Source organism: Doryrhamphus excisus, chromosome 9 (assembly GCF_030265055.1).
Source record: "Doryrhamphus excisus isolate RoL2022-K1 chromosome 9, RoL_Dexc_1.0, whole genome shotgun sequence".
Taxonomy (NCBI): domain Eukaryota; kingdom Metazoa; phylum Chordata; class Actinopteri; order Syngnathiformes; family Syngnathidae; genus Doryrhamphus; species Doryrhamphus excisus.
Window position 1 is genome coordinate 6063149 of NC_080474.1, and position 21076 is coordinate 6084224.

The window sequence follows — 21076 nt, forward strand, 5'->3', positions numbered from 1 at the left end:
TTTTTGCTGCATCACATCACATTTATTTATCAAGTCAAAAATACATTTTTTATAGATATTTTATCTTTCTGCTACACGAAATAAATACAATCATCTCAGGAAAGTATTTACATTAATCACATTGCTGCACAGAAACCGAACAACAAAAACGTGAGGGTGATCTGCAGCAAGCAGATGCCTTGGAATACGCTCATTCATCCACGCTGTCCTATCTAGTCTCCGTATCTTTGATAAGACAGACGACAGACTTCCTAGTCTGACAAAAAAAAATCCAAAGTAGGATCCAAAGTAGGCCTCGTCAGTTGATTAAAGAGGGGTTCCAGCAGCATCCAAAGTGTTGAAAATAAGTACTACTTAGGATCTGTACAAACCTCTCAAGAGTATAGCTGTCCTATCTAGTCTTTTGTATTGATAGAACATCTTAAGTCTGACAAGACCGAAGTTCTCAAAGACTAGATAGGTCAGCTGGAAGTGATTATTACTGACCGGGTAGTCTTGACAGGTTGGTGCAGGATCCAAAGTAGGCAAGCTTTATCGGCTCAAAGACTAGATAGGACAGCTCACGTCTGGGAGATTGAGTCCCGAGTAATACCGCAGATCCTATCTAGCATTTTGAGTCTATGACTAAATAGAACAGCTCAGACTAAAGCTGACCTGTTAAGTCTTTCAGTCTTTGACTAAGTAGGACAGCTAGTCTGTGATGCTAGTACGGGAGCTGAATTACTTTGGATCCTGCACCAATAGATAGCCTTTTGAGTTTTTCATCAGATAGGACGTGCGTCCTATGTAGTATGTGATCATGAACTGATTCATGCGATTCAATTAAGAAAGCAACGATGCGCACGTATCGCTGTTCAAAGTACATAATCTGATAAAACATGGACGAAAACAATCTCCATAAAACTTGAGCTCAAAATTGACACAAACAAGACAGTAGAGTACAGTTTTCTGGTACAGCAAAACTCAGAATTCACACAGGCACTGTGTATGTTTTACAATTTTGTCTTACAATTTGACAAATGTATTCACGCATTTAACATTTACATTACAAGTTTTGGAAAAAATTCAGTCAAGTAAATGATAAAATACCGGATGCACTTAAGTTCTTCTGAGACCTCTGGCGGAAGTGGGCGTTTTACAATATTTTCGGGTGGTTTTGCGTCGTGTTTGTGTCCTCTATTGCTGCAGTTCACTGTGGCAAAGCTTTCAAGATGGCATTCACCTCCTCGGCTACAGCTGTCAGTGCAAACTCAAACTGGTCCTGATTGTGAAAAGGAGGAAAGAAAGCAGTGATTACATTTACTGTACACACGCATACAGGAGATGGCAAAGTATTAGTACCTTGGTGCGAACGAGGCCGGGTCTCTGGTCTCTAATGTGCTCCAATGTGGCAGCAATGTCAATCTCCTTGACGCCTAATGACATGAGAAGCAGTATTTCATTAAAAATACTGTATATACTACCATCAGGGCCAGCAAAACCTTCTCTGCTGGCCTAAACACTAAACATGATTAAGATTAAGATTAAGATATGCCTTTATTCGTCCCTCAGTGGGGAAATTTGTATTGCACAGCAGCAAGAGTACAGAGTCAGTTAAGCAGTACAAAATACACAATATAGAAAAATAAACAATATAAACAACCCAAGTATTAACAAAATCAACAGTTTTTCCCAGAGTTATCTACAATACAGTATGTAGAGAATATGAAACGAGATGAGATATATAACCAGTCTATACATCGAGATCTTGCTAGTGAGTTAATATGAGGCATTATGGAAATACTTCACATAGAACTTAGTATATTGCATATTGTATATTGTTTGTATAACTGCGATGTTAATGTAGTGGTTTTAAGAGGTGTGATAAAATTAAATGCACAGCCCCCACTGGTTTTTAGTATTTGACAATTGTCCGCTTGAGTGGAAGAATTTTGTTGTACTTGTTAACCAGGAGTAACCCCTAAATCAGGGGTCGGGAACCTTTGTGGTTCTTTTGATGTCTGCGTCTGGCTCAAATTCAAGTAAAATGTTACTGAAATTATAAAAAAAATTAGAATATAAAACATTATGTATTTTAATGCATCTTTTCTGCATCCATTTTCTAACAACAATGGCTGCCCTTCCTGTATACATGATTGACTATGACTACCGGGTCATTAAGTGGTCAAGACGGGAACTTCACGCTTAACACACCAAACACTTTTCCCGAAGAAGATGGCACAAAGAAAGAAAGATGGAGGAGCTGAATATCCAGTGGGGGAATGTCGGAAAAATGCATTCCAAAAGATGCCGTCCAAAATGGAAGCAAGCTGGTACTTTAGCAATGGTGAGGGATTGATTGAAAGCCATGTAAATATATTTTAAAAAAATTGTCTTTCATGGCTGTGCTAGCGAAAAATGTTCCCGAACCCTGGTGTAAATTATTAATACCAGGGTTGTGATTTGTAGCTAGGTCAATTTTCATTTAATTTAATGAAGTATTAACTTGCTTGAAATGTGAAAACTGAAAGTGAAAAGGCCACATAAGACACGTTAAAGATAGTCTAGAAATACTTTTGTGTGTTTTTTCATATTTGGAAATTTATTTATATAAAACATGGTTGGGAAACATTGAGGAAACAACCTTTTGCACCATTGCTGCCATAATCTAGAGCAATGTTTCCCAAACTGAGCATCGAGACCCAAAATGGGACATCAGTCTTTTTTTGTCCAGTATATCAGTATGTTAGTCTTTCTAGTTTTTGCCTTCTGCTCATCAGAGATCTAAACAACAGTCTCACCTTTAGCCATGCGATTCAGCACCATATCAATGAGGATGTATGTGCCGGTCCTTCCGGTGCCATCACTGTGGTGGTTGCCATACAGCAAAGGAAAGGTCAGAGCACATTGAATGAGTGTTATAGACAACAAATAGACAACCATTGGGAAGTGCATTGGAAAGACGTTTTTTTTTTACCTGCAGTGAACAATTATTGGACAGGAGCGACCTCTGTAGCATTTATTCACCTTCCTGAAAAGCATAAGCAAGAGAAAATAGGAAAAGAAAAAGCAAAAAACACATAGCAGGAATATGTATGAATTAATGAAATAGTTATTTTGAAAAGATTACTGAATGCATACATAAGATTACATAGCAACAGGTACTTTGTACTAAATTGGGATTGAATTACAAGCAATGGGAGTGATAATGAAACACGTTGGTGATATGAAGAAGGTAGCAAAGAGAGATGTGGTAAAACCGTCAAGAAAAATGGGTTCACTGTCCCTCTTGCAGTAGCTAGTCACACCTGCCAATGCTCATTTTTGTGACTATGCAACTGGAGCCAGAGTACTAGCTGCAAACCGCAAAAATGACACTGGGAGATGTTCGAGCACAAACCTATCTCGACGTGCACTGGGACAGAGGGAGAGAGAGAGAGGGAGAGGGAGCGAGGAATGGACACGGACATGGACACGGACATGGACAAGGGATGGATGTGATGATGATGCTGTTGATGGTATCGCCATCTTGATAACGGTTCATGATGGGTCCGTTTGAGGCCAAGTTTGCACATGCATGTTTAAGGGAGGAAAGTCATAACATGGCAGAGAAATGTTGGGATAAAAGATAATAAATAAAAGGTGGTGACAAGTGATTGTTGCACTAATACTAAAAATACCATAACCCAAATAACAAATGTCACATGACATCAGTCAGCTGAAAAATCAATGCACCATTTGCAGCCCAGAACTTCATTACAGAAAAGTGGTTTTCTACAATTACTTCTTATTGCTGCTATTATTTTATGATGAATTTAATTAATATTTTTAAGGCTTACATTTTTAAGTGTTGCCTTGACTTCGGCTGTACTTTCATTTCAATAATTGTTTTTGTTCATTTTATAATTGTCATGTTCAATAGCAAACACTGTGTACATGAATTGTGGCAATAATGAACGCTACTTAGTTTGACTGAAATGCTATTGAATCTGAACACAACTACTATGTGTTAGAATTATGCACAATTAATTGTGAATTATTTCTTTTTAAATTTATTTTATTATTATTATTATTTTGCACATGCATGTTTGAGGAAAGTCATAACATGGCAGAGAAATGTTAAATCATGTGGGATAAAATATGATAAATAAAAGGTGGTGACAAGTGATTGTTGCACTTAAAGAAATTTACTAATACTAAAAATACTGGAACCCAAAAAACAAATGTCACATGACATCAGTCAGCTGAAAAATCAATGCACCATTTGCAGCCCAGAACTTCATTATAGAAAAGTGGTTTTCTACAATTACTTCTTATTGCTGCTATTATTTTATGATGAATTGAATTAATATTTTTAAGGCTTACATTTTTAAGTGTTGCCTTGACTTCGGCTGTACTTTCATTTCAATAATTGTTTTTGTTCATTTTATAATTGTCATGTTTAATAGCAGACATAGAGTTCAAAAAGAGGTTTTCGCTCTCATTCATTAGTTTATTCAGGTAAAGTTTCGGTTCGTTTGACCTTCATCAGACATATTATAGCAAAAAATGTGTACATGAATTGTGGCAATAATGAACACTACTTAGTTTGACTGAAATGCTATTGAATCTGAACACAACTACTATGTGTTAGAATTAGGCACAATTAATAGTGAATTATTTCTTTTTTTAATTAATTAAATTAATATATTATTATTATATATTATATTTATTTAATTAATATATTATATTAATATTTTATTTATTTATTTATTTCCAAAGTGCTGTTTTTGTTTTATATGTTTGGAGAAATGCCTTCATTAGCCTCCAACGCTAGAATGAGAACAAGGTTAAAGGCTACACCGTGACTCCCATTCCATCTGTTCATTGATTATGAAACATATCGAAGAGACAGGGGAGGGTTCTGTAGTGGAATCTAACTCAATAATCACAACAGTCATTCTTATTGCAAATGTTGTGTCAAAATCGGAGGAGAGCATTAAGCACATGTATGGAATAATGTTGTGTATGTGTGTTCACACCTGCGGAAATCAAGCAGGGGTCGCGTGGAAGTGGGGATGCCATCAGCCGGCCAACTCAGCAGATGAAACTGTGTTAAGGTTCTTGTCTCTTGTGTCTGAACATTCTTCAGGTAGAAGCTACGCACCAGGAAGTCCTTGCACCAGATATGCTCTGACACCAGGTTCACCTGAGAGGAATAACAAGAGGTGGAAGAAGGTAAGAAAATCCCAAAATAAAAATAAACATCTCAAACTGCAGGAGACACATTGAGACAATTTATTTCCTCATTTTGAAATGCCAATGTTGCAACATGTGCAGTGGAAGATATGTTGGGTTTAGCACTACCATAGTTTGCCACCAGGGGTAGACATTTTACCAAACTAAACCATTGCATTTCTTTAGCTAAAAACAAATAAGTGTTGGGTTAGCACTACCATAGTTTGCCACCAGGGGTAGACATTTTACGAAATAAAACCATGCATTTCTTTAGCTAAAAACAAATAAATGCCACAGTAGCTTAACATTTTGAACAAAACTCACCTCATAGATGTGATACAGCGATGAACCTTCATCAGGCCAGTACCGCTCGCTTTGTTTCTGTCCATCCTCCACTAGAGCAGACATCATCACTATCACAGTGCAACCGTTCTCCCAAACCATCTGCACATTAGGGAGACCAAAGCACCATTTGTCCTTTAGTTTTCACTTTCACTGTTATACAGTACATTTTTATGTATAGAATTCAGTGTGTGTGTAGTACAGTCATGGACTAACCTGCCAAAAATCTGCCACAGTGTGAGTCAGAGGGCCCTGAGTGGCGATATAAGCGGGCTGCCGGGGGTCATGATCAGACTAGAGGTAGTGCAATAACACATAAGTTACCCAGCATGCTTTGCGGAAACATTGTTTTGTATACATAGTGGTATACAAGTGTGTATATGGATACTTGCATAATCAACGTGGTGCACTTACATTGTGTGTGTTTGACTTGTGTAATGAGCGAGTGAGGCACTTAAGCTAAGTCGCTACAAACAATTGAATGTTAATTAATAAAATGAGTGATTTGAAAATATGCTTACAATGAAGCTGGCGTTGATGTAATCTAGTTTTCTGGGGTTTTGTTCCCGTTTCAGCTTCACACGTGAGTGATCATCTGGAATAAAAGGGAGAATTTGTAGGAATTCCCAAAAAAAATGAGTGAGTTGTTGTTTTGGTGGATGAACTGACATGGGAGCGACTCAGCTTGTCTGTTTTTGTCCATGTTGATGGGAGTTTGCGCAACAGCCACTGAGCTGGGGTCAGCCTGGTAGGAGCACAAGGCCTCCCACTCCTTCTGAAGGCGGTCCTTGTTACGAAGGTGGTCCTCCATATAGGCCTGACAGACACAAATACATTAGCATTTTAGCATTGATGCCGGCGTGACCCCTTGATTGATTCTTCGCTCACCAGAATCACATGACCGGTGGAGATATCCATATTTGACTGTGCGGGCTCCTCGCTCCAGGATGGAGTTGAGCTATGGGTCGAGGAGGGGCTGTGCTGAGGGCCGTCGCTGAACTGGGAGGAAACGCTGCTCACACGGGACGTGTCCGTTCCTCGACGGCCGCCGGTGGCGCCCCCGGAAGCCGCCATCCCGCTGCTCCCGCCGCCCACACAGTCCTGGCGGCACAGAGAGGATTTGGACGCCATGTGCTGCCGACATAGCTCCTGAATGTGCAATACAGACGGGAAGAGGCGCAAGTGTGATACATAAAAAAATGAAATAAAATCTACAGCAGTGTGTGTGGAATATGCCACGATTCTGAGGTATATACGTACATCACAGCATACCATCCCCTTGGTACGTCTCTAAAGGCTTGGAGAAGCTTAGTGATGACGTTTGATTTATGTAGTTGGATACTTTGTTAGTGCTTTAAGATGATGACATGGTATCATTGCGGCATCATTGCTTTCCCTCCGTGATATCACCCAACAAAAGCTCACATTTTGGCTTGGTCACTGCTCATAAAAGACGTATTTTCATAGAAATACCCCTGCTTATGAGGTGGTATCAATGTGAAATATAATCAGTATATACAGTGATTAATCCATTATCCAATTAATCAACTATTTACCGTAAATTCCGGACTATAAGCCGCTACTTTTTCCCCAAACTTTCTTATTCAGTGATGCGGCCAATTTATATGTAATTTTTCTAACGGCCGCCAGGGGCTCTCGAGTAGAAAAGGTAAGATTAATACCGGTGGAATATATGCGTCGAGGAAGACTGCAACTTCTCGTTTTGTGCATAAATTAAATTAGCGTGAACATACCCTCGTCATGGAAAATGCAAAAAGAAAGGCATATGACGCAGCTTTCAAGCTAAAAGCAACCGAGCTGTCCGATAAAGAAGGAAACTTGGCATACACGAATCGATGGTGAGACGCTGGAAACGGCAGCGGGAAGAACTGAAGCAATGTAAAAAGACGAAAAAAAGCTATTGTGTTGTTAGCATGTTGCTACCGTTTTACTGCCGCGTCACAGGCACCGTTTGTCAAGAAAGTTATATTATTATTATTGTTAAGTTATGTTATTAAAACTTTGAAAACTCTCTCTGTGTACCGTCTTTTACATGTTTTAATGTGTATACAGGTGCGGCTTGTGAATGTACAAAATCGGTTTTCCTCTAAAAATGTAGTGGGTGAGGCTTATAATCAGGTGCTCTCTATAGTCCGGAAATTACGGTAATCAAAAAAAATGTGGATTCAATGTTATTTTCTGTCAGGTATTCACAATGTAAATAATATCTTTCTCTCGCAGCACACCATTGCTGCTGAGATTGGACACAAACTTTTTTAAACTTAAAAGGTCCCGAGGGGCGTTGGAACAAAAACATCAAGTGGGTGTCCGTCAAGGTTGTTACTGGTGCTGAGTGCAGTCCAATAACCATCAGATGGCATCTGTGAGAGATAGATTTTTTTAAGAACAAAAACACAGCTTCAAAGTCCTTGTCTCCAACACCACAAAATTGCCTTGTTTGGAATTGGTACTTGGAAAAGTGGAAGTTGGAAAAAGTCTTATTTTCTGGTGTTGGCCTCCAACGCTACTGCCATGCCATTTTCTACACGGCACAGTGGAGGGACTGCCATCTTGATTCGGGGTGTTTTTCTCTTCAAAGAAACAGAGCTTAGAGTTGTACAGGGGTGTCAAACTGCGGGTAGAAATGTGGAAATGGTGCAGGGGGCATCACTCATGATTGAAAGCCTTCGTCTGTGTGGTAATGACTTGGGTTTTGTAATTGATTGCTGGGTTCGAACCACGTTCCAGGCATTGTGCGACTACTTTGTCCAACACAAATTAAGGTGTCGTGAAGTGAGGTTTACCGACTCACTAACACTTTGATGCAAAATAACCCTAATGTCAACGCTTGCCTCTCCACATTCACACAATAATATACGTGTATATATATTTTTTTGCAGTCGCCTTACCTGATAATCAAAGTGTGTTTCGGCTCCTCCCTCTGGCCCCAGACCCAGTTTGCCATTGGCCACTTGGTGAGCGTAGTGCCTGAGGCAAGCGACGGCCACAGCCAGTATCAACACTCCTCCTACGACTGCCATGGAAACCAGTGTGATAACCGTCCCGCTGGAGCCCTGGGAAACCCTGGTTACCTGAGGGAGACCCTGTGCATTTGTCCTCTGGAAAAAAAAAATAAAAACACACACAAGCACAGAGAACAAGTGAGAATGATACGGGTACGTAGACAAAGAAGACGGGACATGATCTTCTCAGTGTACATCTATTCATCTAAGAGCCGAGAGCCACAGGGGGATTGGCTCTCAAGCCTCCTCCTTTCGGAGACGAGAAGCAGAAAGGTCACTCGTTTCACCCTGTCACTGTAACAATGCATGACGGTAAAGAGACAGACGGCTTAAAAGTCAAAGTGGCATGTTCCATAATTCTATTGAAGTGAACAGAGCTGCTTGTATATGCAGATTGTGAAACCTGATGATGACTTGTGCATATTAATTCATTTAATATAATGACAAGCTTTGCTATCATTTTAAGATCACTCACAAAAATACATACTGCAGTGCTGTGCCTGTCATATTGAATATTGTAATTTTTGCTGATAATCTATGATTTAAGAGATGACTGGTGATGATTGAGATGCAGGCGGTTATGTGGGAACTGGAGGATAGCTTAATGACACCTGTTGTCATAGCACCTGGGATCTGGGCGCCACAGTGGGGGTGAGGAGACAAAGCACCATGGCAACAAGTAAAACGGTACTTGTTATGCTGCGACGGCGCTCATTTGTTCCGCCTTGTTCACACACACACGCGCAGAACATGCAGTCGGTAAAATGCTGTGCACATGCTGTGGTGAGTGTACGTGTGAAAGTCCAGTTTGGAAAAATTATTTATTGTATTTTAAAGTAAAATTTAGAGACAAGTAGCTTGCAGCTTAGACATTGGTTTGTCCTGATTGGCAGGAATAATGATGCAACGAATACTACTTCATTTATTTATCAGTACTCATGTTTGTGCATGTGTACAAACTACCTCTCCCACTCCGCTCTGTACAATCTTCAGGCTCGTCTCCGTTTCCAGGAAGTTCTTTTCCGATACTGTAGTAAAAAAACAAACCGAAACATTGTTTAGTCAGGGAGAAACAAATAACGAATGCTAGGTGACGTTCTATTTCAATGTGTGTGTTTGCGTATGTTTGTTTTGCTCGTCTCACCGGCTTTAGCTGCCACCTCTGCAGCAGTCATGTTGTGTTCATTCTGACGGAGACGGAAAGTCAGTGCAGGTCCGACCACGCTAACGGCACAAAACCAATGCACAGAGTGAAAAACCGAGTCATACTGTATTGTAAACTCATATGATGGTGACGGCGATACCTTATATTGATGAAGCTGCTGGTTGCCAAGTGTATCCTCTCTGCAAGTAGTCCCAACAACTTCACTCCATCATATAAACTCAGATGACTGGGAAGGACAAGTAATGGTAATGGTTTTATTTTATTTGAACATGCATCAGATTACAATTGAATGCATCACATAATCAGTTCACAGTTCCACATGTCCAAAAGGAGTAGGAAGAAGCAAAGCTTATTAAATCCTACCCCTCCATCTGGTACTTTTACAATCAGTAACTGTTACATTTGTTCACTTCCTGCTTTCCATAATACAGTTTATGGTGATTTTTTTTAAATAATGCATTAATTAATAATGCATATGACCATCCAATGACATAATGGGTACCATAGTAAGTGTCAATATAGTGATATATATAGCACATCATGACTGGTTCAAGACTCTTCATCCTTGTATTTAGCAAACATCAACTGCTTGTATTGTTTCTTGAATTGGCTCATCGTTGTGCATTGTTTGATTTCCTTACTCAATCCATTCCATAGTTTGATTCCACATACTGAAATGCTATGGCTTTTTAACGTAGTCCTAGCATATAAGTGTTTCAAATGTAGTTCTTCCCTGAGATCATATTTCTCCTCTCTTGTAGAGAAGATGACATTTTTAGGTAATTGGTTGTTTTTAGCCTTATGCATTATTTTAGCTGTTTGAAAATTAACTATATCAGCAAGTTGAAGTATTTGTGATTTTAGAAATAAGGAGTTAGTATGTTCTCTGTAGGCGGCATTATGAATTATCCTTACTGACCTTTTTTGCAGTACATTTAGCGAGTGAAGTTTGCTTTTATAGTTATTACCCCATATTTCCACACAATAAGTAAGATATGCTAGAACCAGAGAGTGATTTCTGATTGAGAACAAGTTTTGCTTTGTTCAATACTAAAATATTTCTGGCCACCTTATGTTGTATATTTGTAATATGAGGTTTTTTCAGCTCATATTTTCATCTATTGTGATCCCCAGAAATGTATTTTCGTTCACCCTTTCAATGTCCACACCGTCTATTTGTATTTGCTGGTGCGTGTCCTTTCATGATTTTAGTTTTATTTAGGTTCGAGGACAATCTATTATCATCAAACTACAACAATTAGTTGTAGTATTTGGCATACAAGGTTTGTTTCCCAGGTATTCCTGTAGTACTGACCTCTGGTTGGTGACTATGTAGCCATATTCCTCCTTGTCTCCAGTGTCGTCAAGTTGTGGTGGTGCCTGCTTCTCCGTGTTGTCTCCGTCTTCGGGAGAAACCAATGGGGACTGACGGACAGTTGGTGGGGGCTTTGTAATCTTCGTAGACGGTGTAGTTGTGGCTAAGGGTCTGAGGGTTTGAGGTGCATCGGCAGAGGCAGGCCTCTCCGGCTTCTTGGGCATGCTGTCTGTTTTTAAGAGCTGCATCTGTTCAGAAGAATCAGAGTCAGCTCTCACAATGTTTCTGTTATCATCCTCTGATGTATTTCCTCTACCTGTTTGACGTCTGTTACTGTCTGTTCATACACCAGTGCTTTATTTATTCTTCAGGGAATTCCAAATGGCTATGACCACTGTAAATCTCTAATATTTACAACCCACTGACAGGTCTTTGGTTTTCATGTTGTTTTCACCTCTAAATGCAGTCTGTAAAGCCTCATTGTTACAATACGTCTGCAGGGAACTGTACTGTTTACTGTTTACATTAAGAGGTTCTGAGATGTATGCTCGACAGCTTCTATTTGTGCACTGAGAAAACATTACAGGAAATGGTAACACACCTCCTTGAGTGTGAGGAGATCCTTCTCATTTGGATCTGTGGAAAAGATGGAGACACTAATAGGAACAGACATTCTCCATCCAAGCATGTCAAGAAGCTTTGGTAGTGTCCAAACGATACCTTGTGTCCTGTCTTGGGTCTGCAAGAGCTGCAGTATGAGGGCTAGTTTGTAGAGCTGCTCTTGACTGAGCTCTTTGGGGTCCACTCTGTATCTCTGTAGGACATCTGACATCCTCTGCAGCAAGCCGTCTAAACACAGGATGGCAAAATGTTGTATATTTATCCTCCTGAGACCCAGTCATGCACTTTCACAACCTTACTTTGAATGCAACACACTCTTCAAGGATAAACGTTCTTGCTCTGCTGTGGTTAGGATGCATTTCTAGTGATATGTCATTCAACAAAACCTCAATGACTTCTATTTTTCTGGGTCGAGAGGGGATAAGTAACAAAAAGTATTGTTGTTTTCTCACCACTGCTTCCAAACTGAGCGCTGTAGCCTTGAGAAACCTTCTTATTTTGAAGCGGCGGCTGCCGGTTCATAGTACCCAGTCTCTCCTCTAGGGTGTAATCTTCAACATAGTCCACCGGAACCTCCAGTTGCAGGTCATCATAGTAAGGCAGACCTGAGGATATAGTTCAAGCTGCTATAGACTTTCCATCTGGATGCATTTAATTGTACCTGCAATTCCATTTTATACCTGCAGAAGCCATGGCGGTGGATCCGCGATGACGGTAAGAGGGTGGTGCAGAAGCCAAATAGAGGGACAAAGCCTCTTGAAGGAGTTGCCTGTCTCGTTCTCGCCCTCTCTGATTGGCCTGCGACCATGAAGGGGTGCGAGCATAGCCACCGCCGCCAATGACAGATCTCTCTGCCTCATCTTGGTGTCTGTGCTATAAATTAAGGGATTTGGATGTTTAACCACAGTCCAACTATTTGCCTGGCATACACACTCCATCTTACCTGGTGGTACGTATATGGATCGATGGAGGCTGTTTGCATTTGTAGTGGTGTCTGAGGCGGCTCAACAATCATGTAGTCCATGTATTTGCCCGCAGGCGGTACCGACCCTGACTTGGAGTTGTAGTGATGGGGGCCCTGCTGTTTGGATCTTGAAACCCAGTTGGAAACCAGGCAGAATTAGGACAGACAGGTGCATGGAGAGAACTTACAGAGTTGGAGAGAACTTACAGAGATATTGGTGAAGAAGAGTTTGGTTTGTCTGACTGGGTGACGTGAGGAACTCTCTTCAGTTCCTTTGATAAAATATACTGGGTGATGTCGTCCTGCCAGGAAAGACCTACAGAAACAAGTACAGGAAGTACTTTATTGATATTATTTGTGTGCTTAAATCTGAATAATAAGAATGTCTGACTATATAGGGCAGTTCTAGTTTGACTAGGTAGGACACCACCCACTCATTCATGCTCAGAGACTACTGACCGCACCTATAAGCCCATGTAGCTCAGACTAGGTAGGCCACTTCGAGTTTGGAGGGTTATTCTAGTCAGGCTGGAGCTGTCCTATCTAGTCTTTGGGCATGAAGTGAATAGGGCACCTCTAACTCAAACTGTCCTACCTATTGTTTGAGCATAAACTGAAGAAGCCTTGCCATGTTAGTTAAGACTAGAGCTGTCCTTCTTTGTCCTACCTAGTATTTAAGCATGAACTGGATAGGACACCTATTGTTTGAGCATGAACTGATGTCGTGCTGCTGTACATAAGATTAGATCTGTCCCCTCTAGTTCATGCTCAAGGATCATAAAGGACACATGTAGCCTGACTATATAGGATAGTGCTATTATGACTAGGTAGGACACCACCCACTCATTCATGCTCAGAGACTACTTACCGCACCTAAAAGCCCATGTAGCTCAGACTAGGTAGGCCACTTCTAGTCTGACAAGGTAGAACAGCCGTAATTTGACTAGCTGACATGTTTGCAGGGCTATTCTAGTCAGGCTGGAGCTGTCCTATCTAGTCTTTGGGCATGAAGTGAATAGGGCACCTCTAACTCGAGCTGTCCTACCTATTGTTTGAGCATAAACTGAAGAAGCCTTGCCATGTTAGATAAGACTGGAGCTGTCCTTCTTTGTCCTACCTAGTATTTCAGCATGTACTGGATAGGACACCTATTGTTTGAGCATGAACTGATGTCGTGCTGCTGTACATAAGACTCGATCTGTCCCCTCTAGTTCATGCTCAAGGATTACTGTATATAGGACACCTGTAGCCTGGCTATATAGGATAGTGCTATTATGACTAGATAGGACCCCTCTCATCGTCTCTCATCCATGCTCAAAGACTCGATAGGACAGATCTATGTTGACTTAATACAACTGTTCTAGTTTATGCTGAAATACCAGGTAGGCCATCTCTAGTCTGGCTAGCTGTATTTATTAGACTGACATGTTTTTCTAGAGCTGTCCTACCTAGTCTTTGAGCTTGAACCAATGAATGACTGGTGTGTTTACTTGTTGTTGTTTTTTTAAATCAGGATGGAGTAAACACTAACCTTGTAGCATGAGCTGTTTAAGGACTTCCTGCATTCTTTTCAGCACAGGAACCGTCACCTGGTACTGGACCCGGTCTTGCTTGGAACTACGACACTGACCAAATAGTCCATCTGGTGAGCACACACATTCATAATGTAATTTAGAGTACTGTGTAAAATAGCAGCTGCACAATGGAGGAGTGGTTAGCATGCAGGCCTCACAGCTAGGTGACCCGAGTTCAATTCCACCCTTGGCCATCTCTTTGTGGAATTTGTATGTTCTCCCTGTGCATGCGTGTGTTTTCTCCGGGGACTCCGGTTTCCACATTCCAAAAACATGCTAGGTTAATTGGCGACTCCAAATTGTCCATAGGTATGAATGTGAGTGTGAATGGTTGTTTGTCTATATGTGCCCTGTGATTGGCTGGCCACCAGTCCAGGGTGTACCTTGCCTCACGCCCAAAGACAGCTGGGATAGGCTCCAGCACGCCCGCGACCCTCGTGAAGATAAGCGGTAGAAAATGAATGAATGAATATAAAATAGCTTGTATTGTCATGCCTATACTTATTAAAACTGCTCCCTCCAATGTATTCAATATGAAACGCTTCCCTGGTGGTACTTTTCTATGGTGTGGGGCCGCAGTAGCACTTAACAATGACTCATACCACCGAAGTACAACCCACACATTTTATCCTGATTGCCACTCACCTCCACAGTGGCCTTTCACTGTTGTGCTTTTCAACATTTGCCACTCTGTCTGCAATGGCTGTAAAACTGCTGTCAACCCCATGGCGACCACATGACTGACTTAACATGACTCCAAGTTAGGACTGGGTTTACTGCACTGTTTTTTTTTTTTTAAATCAAGAATGTTTACATTGGGAAAAAAAAAGCCTCTGTGTTGAATCATATTCACTTGCAAAGTTATGAAGGTTGGCGTGTTTTGATGAAAATATGTCTTTTCAAACAGCAATTTCAGTGAATGAGTATACCAAGAGGATATTTTGGCGCACCGATGAGTCACTGCAGTCTTTCAGTACACCCTCTTAATCTGACACAAACATGCCTGCGACGGTGACACTGTGAATCGTTACAATGAAAAGATTAACAGGGATTAATGTGGGGGTTTTTTTTAGTCTCTAATTATATATCAGAGAGTGCAGTCTACTTTCAACTCGGAAATATACACAGGCTGTATGACTTAACCTTGTTTGGTTTTTTTTTTTTTTTTTAGCCTTGTGTACCAGGCAAAGAGGCTGATTTGTGCCTTGAGCAATCCTGTCTCGTAGGTGTACAGACAATTTACAAAAAAATCAGTCCCAAAAATATTTTTCATGCTGTTATTATGGGGTGTTAAGTGAGGAGAAGTATGAATATGGCTTTAATAAACTTTGGTAACGACGAAGCACTGAATTTGTAAAACAAGTAAGACATTCATTTGGACGAAGAAGAAAACTTTTTCCAATAATTATGATTTTTTTTGCTGTTGTGGTCTACTTGCATCGGGACAAAGTGGGGAACAGTGACCTTCTACCAGATCCAGCAGATTATATTATATAGGGCAGCAGTGGACCTGTATGTCAGTCAGTAATTATATTGTTCAGCTGCTTCTTTAGCTATAGATGTATTTATTCATTTTAAATAATGTCATTTTCAGCCATTTTTAGCCATAAGGATTTTGGCTTTTACATAAAAGGCGAATTGCTGGGTGGGTCTGTTTGGGAAATGCATGTTCATAGTCATATGAGAGGCCATAAAAACACGGACAACATATGCCTCTGCATGATTCTGGTTCAGTCTCCTCCCGGAGCGCATATTCAGACCCATTTTGTATTCCGTGCAACGTCTGTGCAATGTGCGTAAGTGCAATTTTCCACAAGAAGTGCGTAAGCCTGTGTGAGTGACTCATCACTGTATTAGCACAACTGTGGGGGTGCCGACCTCCATGTGATGTCAGTGTTGCCATGGAGACAGCAGAGCAGGGAGGCGGGGTTTAGATAAGGCAAATGCAACGGAGAGGGGAAGGTGGACACATGAGGCTGCAATCCTTGACTTGTGAACTGGCTTTTTTTTTTTTGTAAACACACGTACTGTATTGCAAATACCTGATTATTTTGTATGCGTGCTTACCATCCAAGCAAAACTGGTCCCTGGAGCACAGTTTCCTCTCAAACAGGCAACCTGATGCAGATAGAGAGGAAGCAGTAAAACATTGAACCGTGATGGTCCACAATGGAGCATAGCAACTCATGTACTAGCTAATAAATAAAAAAAACACACATCATCCAAGACATGAGGCACAAAAAATAAACCCAGGATTTTTTTAAGTACTTGAGACAAAAAAGACCTTGGGGGTATGTGAATGAGCAGGTGGTTGGTGGTAGATAAGATGCTCATGCTGCAGGTAATGCATGATTATCTTTGGCTGCCTGTCTGCTCTCCAGAGAAATATCTTTTTTTATTCACGCTTTTGTGTGTCAAGAAAAACAACAAAAAACAAAGACAAATAAAAACAAAGCATGAAAAATATCATACAATGCACTGCAATATTGGCAACACCTGAAATGCGACACTGAAAGCACTGAATTACAAATCAAAGATAATAACATAATAACAAAATGTCAAAAAATTATAAATTATGAATATTGTTGTGTTGTATTATTCAAATATTACGAAACACAATATTTCTGACAAACTGATCTGTTGTGTACTGTAGTGGAATTTAATATGCAGTACTTTGTATTGTTAAGACTACGTTAAATCTCAAGTTGTGCCTCAGAAATTAATGGATTAATCGATGGTTAATCAATTACCCAATTAATCAATAACTATTTTGGGACCCGATAAATTGTTTTTTTGCTTTAAATATGTATATATAATGTAAAAGCAGAGCTATCATCATTGTGTTTAAGCCCAAACAAGATATTTACACTCGTATGCTTTGACTTTAAAAAACAGTGATGGGCATGCCTCTGACCCAACCACCGGTTGTCTTCTGTGTTTATTTTCACAAATATCTGTGTTTTTTGTTATTCATATTGTTATATTGATGATATATATTTTGTATAGGCTGCATGATGGATGAATGGTTAGCGCGCAGGCCAGACAGCTAGGAAACCAGATTCGATTCCCCGCTTGGGCATCTCTGTGTGGAGTTTTCATGTTCTCGGCGTGCGTGGGTTTTCCTACCGCATTCCAAAAACATGCATGTTAGCTTAATTGCTGACTCCAAATTGTCCATAGGTATGAATGTGAGTGTGAATGGTTGTTTGTCTATATGTGCCCTGTGATTGGATGGCCACCAGTCCAGGGGTGTACGCCACCTCTTGCCCGAAGACATGAGAGACAATAGTAGAAATGTTTTTAAAAATACGCAAAATTTAATAAAAGTGAATTATTATATTATTTTCTTGATACTGTTGATACATTGTATTACATTTCTGGATTTATATAATTCTTCTTCTTCTACCTTTGGCTTGTCCTATTAGGAGTCGCCACAGCTAATCTACCTTTCGCTGTCCTATGCATTTGTCTATATGTCCTCTGTAATCACACCTAGAAACCTTCTTGTCTTCCCCTTCTTCTCCTGCCAGGCAACTCCATCTCCAGTATCCATATCATCACAATCCCTGCTTTTCAAGCAGCCAAACCATCTCTGTCGGGTCTCTCTGACCTTGTCTGCTAAACATCTAACGTGGGCTGTTCCTCGGCTCTGCTTGTTTCTATTCCTGTCCATCCTCGTCACTCCCAGTGAAAATCCAAGCATCTTCTGTTTTGCCACCTCCAGCTCCAGGCCTTATAGTATCAGGGCTGGTCTGGTCTGAAATGATTCCTGGCACTCTTCTCCATACTCCACTCTGCTGGCACTCGCTTCTTTTTCTTCTTTTTCTTCTTCTTTCGAAACTCCTCCACATTCGTCATCTCTACTTCTGGATTTCTCACTCTTCCACCTGAAAGCCTTTCATGGACACACATGTGTTTTGTCTTGCTGGGACTGACCTTCTTTCCTCTCCTCTAGAGCTCATTCCTCCACCCCTTGCAGGTTTTCTTCTCCCTGCTGTCTACTCTCACAGCAGATCAAAATCAATCATTTTGTCCATGGAGCCTACTGTCTAACCTTATGAGTCAATCACCATACGATACAAGAAGTGGTTCAGGGCCAATCAGTCCGAACTCCAACGATAAACCAACTGGGACTCCTATAACACACCACCACCATATCATCATTTTTCATGCTAAACCACAGCTCCTCTCACAGCACTCGAGCGTACGCTTTTCCATAATACACAAAAACACAATGTAACTTCTGCTGTTTTTCTCTGAACTTATCAGGACTTTCAAAGTGAATGTTCTTAGCTTTCATTACTTATAACACTGAACATAACCCTTGTTTTTAAAGATTGGTACCGACACACTGCCCCTCCATTACTAAGGCATCCTTTCATTATCCATGAGATGATTGAACAGTCTTGTTAGAAATGCCGCACCTATCTTACCAAAACACTTCCATGAATCTACCAAAATCTGTCCAAGCCTGCCCATCACCTCGTCATCTCCTCTACTTCCTTCATCAACCATTGACGTCTGCACAGACTACCACTCTCTCACCTCTGGGAATACTCTGCATCAACTCATCCATCCAGCTCCAGAAATTGTTTTTCTCTTTGAACTTGCAGTCCGCTTGTAGGGGCGTACGCACTAACAATGTTTACCATTCTCCCGCAATTTCACTCCTCATCACCGTAGCTCTGTCTGACACTCTCCTGACCGCCACAACACTGTTTACATACGCTTCCTGCAGGATCACACCTCCTCTATTTATCACATCTATTCTGTAGTAAAACAGTTTATAGCCTCCTTCATTTGCTTCTATACCCTTGCTTTATTTCCATCTGGTCTCTCGGACACATAGTATATCCATTTTTTAACCTCTTCCAACCCTTTCCTTACTGTCACTCCGACATATCTCGGTTTTTAGTCCAATAACAATAACATAGGCGCAGTCGGTTAACAATAGCAATGGCAGTCTGGGTCTTGACCAAACTGGTATGGATATGCATAAATTACAGTGACGCGTTTCTTCATCCTGGCTACCATCCATACCAAAGATTATGAACTACATTGCATATTCTTTGCCAGATATCTGGTATCTGTGTACTGCCTCAGGGCAAATCTTAATTAAAGGGTATATCTCATGGAGAAGAAGGAATGTGTTTCAGCTTGGAAGGACAAAAGCAACATATTTGGGATCGTATCCAACCATTGCAAACAACTTCATGTGTGTGATTGCATTTTTTTGCTCAAGACAACATGTGCAAATATAATTATCATGGCAACATCTACCGTTTTATAACGAGAAACAACCAATTTAAAAAAAGAAGTTTGAAACTATACAGTCATTTTAATGTAATAGTCTTATGCAAGACACAACATCTAGGAAAATACCGGAAAATACTATTTTTATCCCTATTTTATCTATTTAGAATTGTTCGCCACATATTTTCTCATATAATATCCTATCCATGTATTTTATTTAGTAAAATATTCTGTATACAGTCTTGGACAAGGTACACAACAACTCCCAAAGCAAATTATATGAGTTTAATGATATTCAATCTATGTTGATTTTGGCACAAAAACAAAATAGAATGTATTTTTTTCAATATGTTATTTCCCTAATATAAAACAATGTTAGAAAAGAGCTAATGTCTGGCTCGTGTGTGATTGCATTTTTTTTCAATTATCCATGTTTGCTCAAGACAACATGTGCAAATATAATTATCATGGCAACATCTACAGTTTTATTATGACAAAACACTAATTAAAAAAAAAGAAGTTTGAAACTATACAGTCATTTTAATGTAATAGTCTTATGCAAGACACAAAATCTAGGTAAATACCGGAAAATACTATTTTTATCCTGATTTTAATGTTATTACATCTATTTAGAATTGTTTGCAACATATTTTCTCATGATATTTTATTCCCATGTATTTTATTTAGTAAAATATTCTGGATACAGTCATGGACAAGGTACACAACAACTCCCAAAGCAAATGATATGAGTTTAATGATATTCAATCTATGTTGATTTTGGCACAAAAACAAAATAGAATGTATTTTTTTCAATATGTTATTTCTCTAATATAAAACAATGTTAGAAAAGAGCTGAAGGCTAACATAAATCTACAAAAGCTGTGTTTACCAAGCAGCAGAAGCATTCAAAAGCCGTCCATTTCCTGCTTATTCAGTCTCAAACACATTGTCCATTATAACATTATCCCATCAAGAAGCGGATGTTCAATTTTAAGGGGGTGTTGCCTGGAAAAAGCCTGCTGTATTTTACTATTAGACTTATGAAACAGTTTTTCACAAGACACAAATACATAATAATAAATACAGGAAAGTACATAGGAGGTATTAATACAATTAATGCACTTCCTCCATGGTTGTTAAATCTCATTAGGGTGTCATCTTCTATGTTTACAGCCACACAGCTGATGAATAACACAAAAACAGGTGCATGATGCTGACATAGGGACCCAAAGCTCACATGGAAGGAGATTGGACCCATAGCATCCTCCCACATCTCCATCATCTTACCGTATCTATCTGACAGCCCCGGGTGAAAGATCATGGTGAGCAGCAGCACAACTCTCCATGTTCTCAAATGCTGCATGATGCGTTCAAGTGCCACAGCAGCGCAGAAGAAGAAGAATTGAAAAAAAAAATCCTATTATTTAAAGCATCATGTCCAGAAAGAATACAGAGCCAGTATAGACGGGCTCACATTCGTATCAGGTTCGTTTTGTAAAAAAAAATAAAAATAAAGGTTTGGTGGCTAACGATGGGAGCGACTGACTGTATGGACGAAAAACGTCATTTCTCACGTTGAAAAGGCGGGGCGTGGGGACGTTGAGGGGCGTGGCCAACAGCACG

The 21076-nt window shown here is 40.1% G+C and overlaps 1 protein-coding gene across 2 annotated transcripts; it reads right to left on the reverse strand.

The window, feature by feature from the left end:
* Positions 1 to 14: 14 nt before the first annotated feature.
* ptprna (protein tyrosine phosphatase receptor type Na) lies at positions 15 to 21029 on the reverse strand. 2 transcript variants are annotated; one of them, XM_058082502.1, is made up of 24 exons: positions 20741 to 21029; positions 16268 to 16318; positions 14158 to 14268; positions 12834 to 12942; positions 12606 to 12753; positions 12343 to 12535; positions 12115 to 12267; positions 11762 to 11890; positions 11643 to 11677; positions 11042 to 11289; positions 9866 to 9952; positions 9706 to 9785; positions 9525 to 9589; positions 8448 to 8657; positions 6427 to 6639; positions 6208 to 6355; positions 6060 to 6133; positions 5755 to 5832; positions 5521 to 5640; positions 5001 to 5167; positions 2957 to 3010; positions 2781 to 2845; positions 1342 to 1415; positions 15 to 1261 (listed from the first exon to the last, which is right to left on the reverse strand). In XM_058082502.1, the coding sequence occupies exons 1-24, from the start codon at positions 20814 to 20816 to the stop codon at positions 1190 to 1192; spliced, it is 2760 nt and encodes a 919-aa protein (XP_057938485.1). In that variant the 5' UTR covers positions 20817 to 21029; the 3' UTR covers positions 15 to 1189. The 2 variants fall into 2 exon arrangements, with proteins under 2 accessions (XP_057938485.1, XP_057938484.1); XM_058082501.1 differs by having other exon boundaries at positions 6427 to 6687.
* Between the last annotated feature and the right edge of the window lie 47 nt (positions 21030 to 21076).

Coding starts and splice junctions, on each gene's coding strand:
- ptprna (XM_058082501.1), bottom strand. CDS start 20,816: ATGCAGCATTTGAGAACATGGAGAGTTGTGCTGCTGCTCACCATGATC. Junction 12,536..12,605: donor ATCCATATACGTACCACCAG/GTAAGATGGAGT, acceptor CTTAATTTATAG/CACAGACACCAAGATGAGGC. Junction 11,678..11,761: donor GACCCAAGACAGGACACAAG/GTATCGTTTGGA, acceptor TCTTTTCCACAG/ATCCAAATGAGAAGGATCTC.